Below are 7,441 nucleotides of genomic sequence, written 5' to 3' on the forward strand. Positions count from 1 at the left end.
AAATTAATACGGATTACGTACTAAACGAGTTGGCAGCGTCCGCATTTCGCTGTGAAAATGAAATCCGCATGATTTAATTTTCTGTATATGAAACAATCAAACACCATGATTTGAATATCCTCTTAATTGTTAATCTAGAGTAAAACATAGGTTTGTTAAAGTACTTAAAATGTTTATAATAAAAGGTAGCCGTAAAAAAAATCAATATTAATCGTCATCTATTAACTATTCATGCACGCAAATGGCATCCCTTTTAAAGTTGTAAAAACTTTTGTTAGTTAAATGTGGGACAAGAAATATAGAAATATAGAAAGAGTAAGAATTTATAACTTCGTTTCATGTATTTATGTTAAATAACCAATTATAGTGCGTATACAAAATTTACAATAAAAAAAAAAAAAAAAAAAAAAAAAGTAGTGGTTGAGCTAAATGGTTTCAACTTTCAAAGTAAATTTTGTTAAGAAGGACTAATGTGATTGGATGGTAGGTAACTTTGAGTTACACTATTTAGAGTTATAATATAATATAATATAATATAATATAATATAATATAATATAATATAATTATAATATAATATAATATAATACAATTAATAAATATTTTATTAAAGACTATTTATTTAGAGTTATAATAAATATTTTATTAAATTTAATATTTTAATAATTAAAGACTACTATATTTATATTTTAAAATAAACAATCCGTCACATAATCGGGCTCATAATCTATGCGTTAATATTCAATACTAATGTTTTCGATACAAATATTATTAATAATAAAAATTTTTCAATGTAATTGTATTATATATTTGATAAATATCAATACTGACGTTATCGAATACTAATTTATACAACTATCGTGCAATGCACGGGCTCAAGTTAATATTTCATATTAATGCTTTCTATACGAATATAATTAGTATTTAATAATTTTTCATTGCAATTGTATTATACATTTGATAAAAGATCAATACTAACGTTATCGAATACTAATTTGTACAACTGTCGTGTAACACACGGGCTCATAAAACTAGTAATATAAATAAAAATAGTTTAAATCAAAATTGGTAAAAATGATTTGAAAAGTCAAATAAATAATATTAAATTTAGACTAATGGAATTTATATACGAGGTAATACTCCACATTATTTAATTATTATAGGGCGGCATGACTTTATTCCACGATGGAAATCAAGAATAATTCCCATGAAAAGGTTAAAATTCTTAGGTTTGTTTAACACATTGACTACATGACACATGAGGATCAAGAAATAAATGTACTTAATTCGTATTTTGTTTTTTCATTATTAAACTATTGAATATTAAATTATTAGTTCTTGGGCGGCATGCACGTATGAGTCTATTTAACGTTATAAGGTATTAGCTAGTATTATTTAAAACCATTTGAATCATATCATTTGAAAGTATCAATTAATTATGAATCTTGTTTGTAATAATCGTCTCGAGATCCATCATCGTAGACAATATTCCCACATGCATTTTCCGTCAAAATGTTCATCCATCATCTCCCCAGGTAATATATACATCTTGTATATATTAATATATAGATGTTAATCAAGTTTAATTATTAATCTATTCGATCTCGTTATTAATATCCTTAAAAAGCAGAAAATGTATGCATAGGACTGCCATTGCGTCGTCCACCCATTTCTCATTCTGTTTCGGATTTGAGCACACAATTAGTTGTTCGTAGATGTGTTCCACATATGACTGCAAAACCATTTGAATTTCATGAGTCTACAGAGTTTATCCCAAAAATATCCCAGGTAATTAATGGTTATTTCAAGTTAGTTTTATGTATCAAAATCAGGTTATATTAAAATGTTTTTTGCCGGTGTTGTTTCAGAAACCCGAAAATAAGGTGGCCAAGGTTCTAGAAATTTTGCAGAATGCGAATTCGATATTGCCTCAAGTAGTACTTTTGAGTACGATTTTAGCCTTCGTACGCCCTTCTTCTTTCACATGGTTTACAAGCAGGTTAGGTTACTTAGGCCCCGTTTTTGGCTCACGGAATCCAGTGGATCATGTCTAAATTTAATATCAATTCCACCGAAATCTCATTGGATTCTGTGAGGCAAAGGGGCCTATTATCTACGGATTTTGTATCCCTTTTTACTTTTTTCGTATAATTTTTTTTATCTGATTTATTATGAACCATATCTATATTGCAGCTACTACGCACCGGCTATAGGTTTTTTGATGTTTGCAGTTGGACTCAACTTAAAAGAAAAAGATTTTGTCGAAGCGTTTAGAAGGCCAACGCCTATTTTTGCCGGTTACATTGGTCAATATGGTCTAAAACCATTTCTTGGTTATCTTTTTGGAACTGTGTCCATGAGATTATTAGGACTTCCGATTTCTTTAAGTAAACGATCTTTTCTTTCTTTTCCTTTTCATATTACGTTTTGAGGTAAAATGGATACTAAATTTGAAGAACTTGTGATACGTAGGTGACGGGATCATGCTAACTTCTTGTGTTAGTGGCGCTACGCTCTCGAATTATGCTACTTTTTTAACAGACCCAAAGATGGCACCTTTAAGCATTGTTATGACGTCACTTTCAACGGCTTCTGCTGTTTTTGTGACACCGTTGTTAACACTTTTACTTCTTGGAAAAAGGTTGCATGTTGATGTAAACGGAATGGTTTCAAGTATTATGCAGATTGTAGTTACACCTGTTGCCGCTAGCCTTTTTCTGAACCGGTAAGAAAATTATTATATTGATATTGAATTTTTCTCTAAAAAAATGCATATATTATAGTTTGGTATCAATTAAGCCAAACTTACATGTCAAAACGGATTAATTACATATTTAAAAAGAAACCCAACTTTGGTTTGATTTAGATTTTGAGTACCTAATTTGATCTAGACATACAAGAATGACGATTTAACCTTCTTTTCAAGGAGAATGACTCACCTGATCATTTTTCACGCATACACACACTTTCGAGCGAAAACCGAACTGCATTACAGGGATTTGATCATTAAACCATCCCGAGGGCGGGTACCACGATTTAACTTTTACCAATACAAATTATTCTAAGTTTCAATCTTTGTGACTTAATTTAGGTAATAATCCAATATTATCAGTTTTAAGCACATGCCAAAAAGCTTAAATGGTAAAGGCAATGGCAAGTTAGTCCTTAGATAATCCTTTTAACTAATTTGACAGCTTAGATTAGATTTTCATATCTAAATGTTAGAATTTGACTCAATTTGGTCACCATGAATCTTTTTTTTTTTTTTTTTTTTTTTAGTTTGATGACTTTCGACCAGAAAAATACTATATTTGGTTACCATTTAATTCATTAACTTTCTAAACAGATTTTTTTTTTTTTACTTTTTTGCGAAAAACGATAATTTAAATTAAAATAGATCAAAATATCGAATTGTAAAACAATTGTTTCATACCCACATCTCGACGTCTGATTGAAAGATCCTACGATATTTGTGATTACATTTTTCCCTCTAAAAATGATACATATTTGGAACTTTTTTAGAAAACTTAACTAACAGTATCTATTTTAAAACCAATCGTACTGCTAAGCAGTGGCGACTTTACATGGTGATCCGTAAGGTCGCGGGACACCGCTAGTTTGAAAATTATTAGTAGAAAATACCCTGCAAATTGTATTGGACACCACTAAATTTAACTAGAGGACCCCATAGCTTTCGAATTTATAGTTTTTCCTTTAAAATGTATATGACACAACTATATTTAACTACTCGGACCCAATATATTTACGGAACTTGTGTCTTTTGAAAGTAAACAACCACTAAAATAACATTCAAATGTAATTAGGACTAAAAAAATTTTGAAGACCCCATTGAGTTTGCATCCTGGAATCGTCACTGCTGCTAAGTAGCTAGTCATGCCTAGTTTTTACTTTTTCCTGTTTAGTTTATGAACAAAATCCTCAATTCCTCAATAATATTCAAACTGAATGTAGTCAGTGGCGAGTGTAGGAGTACTCCAACGGGGTCCTGTGACACCACTAATTTTTCGAAAATTATCACAAAAAATATTTTTTTTTCTGTATAGGACACCACTGAATATAATAACGTGACCCAATATATTTTTAGATTTTAAAAATTCATAGTTTGAACTATTAAAATATTTGAAATTAGCCCGATTATAATTTTATAGTATGAGCAATTTATATATTTGAACAAAAATAAACTTAGCCTTATCCAATTTAAATTGACTCTATTAAGTGAGTCGAAGATTAAGTGTCGATTTATTGGCGACTTAACTGCCGCTTAGAGCCTAAATTCAATTTCAGACAGGTTTTAAAATCAATGGAAATTTAATTCTACTATTTCCATGGCGTCTCATTTTAATTTTATTTTATTATTTTAAAGTTTTCCTACTTATGGACTGGAAGTGCTTTTGAAACAATCTCTCTATCCATAGAACACTGAGAGAGATGACTCTTAATACTCTTGGGGTGTTTCACTCTAGGTAGAAAAATGACTTGTCTTTATTCTAGGATAGGAGAAGGATTGTCTACATCTTACCTCCTTCATAGCTCACTTTGGTGAGATTGTGTTTTGTTGTTGTTGTTATCCAATTTTCTATTTCCTTTGTATCTAGTGACCATCGATGATCATATGTGATTTCATTCCGTCATTTCTAATTTCGTGTCCTTCCCTCTTCATTCGAGTCATCCATTATTATGTAAGTATATGTACATTCATAAGGTTACACTACTCCTTTTGTATGTATGTATGTATGTATGTATGTATGTATGTATGTATGTATGTATGTATGTATATATATATATATATATATATATATATATATATATATATATATATATATATATATATATATATATATATATATATATATATATATAACTAATTAATATCAATAAAATTGTGTTTCTAACAAAGTAACCTAGTTGAGCTTTTTTGCTAATGATGTATCATGTATACATGTTTATAATTAGTTTCTCAAATGATTGATTTTCATTTAAGTATATATGTTTAGTTTATGTTTATAATTGTAAATTTTTAGTATTGATCTTTCATTTAAATATATGTTTATAATTGCAATTTTTTAGTACTAATGTATCATGTATATATTTTAATTGTATTGGTGTATCATGTATATATGTTTGTAATTAGTTTTCTTAGATGATTGATTTTTTTTGGTACTAATGTAATTAATAAAATTGTCTTTTCGTACTGTAAATTTTTGGTACTGATGTATCAATAAAATTGCCTTTTGGTTTTGAATTTGACAACTATTATTAACATGTTAAGATACTTCGATTTGTGAATGATTATCTACTTGCATATATTGAGAAATATGTGTTAGATTATATTAACAATGATGCAATTATGGATGAATTTTATCGTATGAAATCTCGTAGACAAAAGTAAAAACTTACTTTTAGAGTTGATTGTATCAAATATATGATATTTTTGAATAGGGGTTCATATTTGTGGAAATATCAATTCCCTTTTTGTATAAATGATATCATTTTGTATGGTGGTTGTTGTAATGACAATAGTAAAAAAATATGAACAACATTTTGTGAGTACTATCCAATATCCTGACCCGACCCAATTTAACCCGACCCGATTTGACTCGAGACATTCAATATATGTGTAAGTAAGTTATCGAATAAGTTTTTTGGGACCCCATTGAATTATCATTCTAGAATCGCCACTGAATGTAGTATTATTCTAACTTAGTGTTTCTTTTTACACACTTGTTGAGTAACATGTATTTTTTTTTACATTCACAGGTTCTTCCCTGTAATTTCCAAAACGATTCGCCCGTTTTTACCTCCTATAGCACTAGTAGTGAACTTCTTCTGCATCGGAGCTCCACTTGCAATAAACATGGAATCTATTATGTCCCCTTTCGGGTTGACAATCACGATTATTATGATCATGTATCATTTATCAGGATTTATTCTAGGACATACATTTACGGGCATTGTATTCCAAAATGAACCTGACGTACAACCTCTTCAGAGAACCTTATCTTACGAAACAGGTTCGACATTACTATAAAATATATAATTTTTGAACAAGAAGTGTTATGGGTCAAACAACACGACTATATAGTTATTCTTTCAACATAAGTATAAAAGGTTAACCATAGACGGGATTTTTATTTAAAAACAAAAAAATAAAAACTCACCCAATCACACAATCATGACGAGATTTTGGAATATCTGGTTAATTATTTACGAAATTAACAAAGTAATAATCTTTTTTGGTCTTGTTTATGTAGGTATGCAGAGCAGCTTGTTGGCACTTGCGTTGGCAAATAAGTTCTTCCAAGATCCACTAGTGGGCATTCCTCCTGCGATATCAGTAAGTTGATATTATTTTTATGGGTTAAAGTTACTCAAGGGTCATATACTTTTTTTTTTGTCCCGATGTAGGTCATGTACCCAAAAACATACTAATGTAGGTCATATACTTACAAAAAGTGTATCGATGTAAACAAAAGGTAACCTGGTACCGGCTAAACAGGTCACTTTTTGTTTACATCGATACACTTTTTGAAATTATGTGACCTACATTAGTTTTTTTTTTTATATATAGCTTACATTGGAAAAAAAAAAAGTATACTTTTTTTTAAGATCAATCTACAAAATCGATCAAGGCTTATTCTCTTAACAAATTGACTTCAGATTAGTGAATCATAACATCAAACGAAGTTTCGCACATCATCAGAACTGATAATCAACAACAAATTCATAGAGTTTGATCTCGAATTCATTCTTCACCGAAAACCGTGTCCGATTTGAGCACCGGATCAATCTGAGAGGTTAGAGCGAAATGTAAAAATACAGATGTGATCGAAATCTCTTCGTGAAACCATCTGTAAATTTACAGCTCTTAAGTCGAAGAAATGAATCCGAATTTCGAAGTCAAAGTTTCAGAAGAAAAAAAAAGTCAAACGAACAACCTTATGTAGCCTTAACACTATTTTTATTTAATCAGATTAAGTAGTTATTTGAAAAGGAAAATGTATCATATATTTGGAAGAAGAGTGAATAAATTATTTGGTATTTTATTTATGCAGGTGATAATCATGTCATTGATGGGGTTTTCTCTTGTGAAGATATATGGGCTAAGAAAACAACTGAGCGAAAACGATCAATAGACGTACTAACGGTAGAATTTCATGTAACGGGACGGATGGAATGTAAAGAAGTTAATTTTCTACACAAATATAACACATGTTTTTTTCATTTTCTTCTTCGTGAGCTCCCACCAACGTGGCTCTCAACTTTTCTGACACCGTGGTTCCCTCAGCTTCGTTAGCGGCGTTGGTGCTTTGTGTTGATGATTGGTCTAGGTTTAGTCTCATCTGAGATCTTGGTTTTTAATAATCTAATGTTTTGGGCTGCTATTTTTCCAGTGGTGTTGGTGTAGCCGTGTTTGAGTGGTCC

At 30.0% G+C, this 7,441-nt stretch overlaps 1 protein-coding gene across 1 annotated transcript; it reads left to right on the forward strand.

Moving 5' to 3' along the window:
• Positions 1–1,726: 1,726 nt before the first annotated feature.
• On the forward strand, positions 1,727–7,152 carry LOC139888555 (probable sodium/metabolite cotransporter BASS6, chloroplastic). Its single transcript, XM_071871558.1, has 7 exons — positions 1,727–1,786; positions 1,867–1,997; positions 2,192–2,385; positions 2,471–2,723; positions 5,777–6,030; positions 6,271–6,353; positions 7,072–7,152. Exons 1-7 carry the CDS (start codon positions 1,727–1,729, stop codon positions 7,150–7,152), a joined length of 1,056 nt encoding a protein of 351 aa, XP_071727659.1.
• Positions 7,153–7,441: the final 289 nt, after the last annotated feature.

The sequence above is a fragment of the Rutidosis leptorrhynchoides genome, chromosome 2 (genome assembly GCF_046630445.1).
Source record: "Rutidosis leptorrhynchoides isolate AG116_Rl617_1_P2 chromosome 2, CSIRO_AGI_Rlap_v1, whole genome shotgun sequence".
Taxonomy (NCBI): domain Eukaryota; kingdom Viridiplantae; phylum Streptophyta; class Magnoliopsida; order Asterales; family Asteraceae; genus Rutidosis; species Rutidosis leptorrhynchoides.

What these genes read in the sequence shown, in the direction of transcription:
- LOC139888555 (XM_071871558.1), top strand. Translation starts at nt 1,727, where the DNA reads ATGACTGCAAAACCATTTGAATTTCATGAGTCTACAGAGTTTATCCCA. An exon ending in TTATCCCAAAAATATCCCAG is followed by an intron (nt 1,787 to 1,866) that starts GTAATTAATGGT and finishes GTGTTGTTTCAG; the next exon opens with AAACCCGAAAATAAGGTGGC. An exon ending in AGGACTTCCGATTTCTTTAA is followed by an intron (nt 2,386 to 2,470) that starts GTAAACGATCTT and finishes TGTGATACGTAG; the next exon opens with GTGACGGGATCATGCTAACT.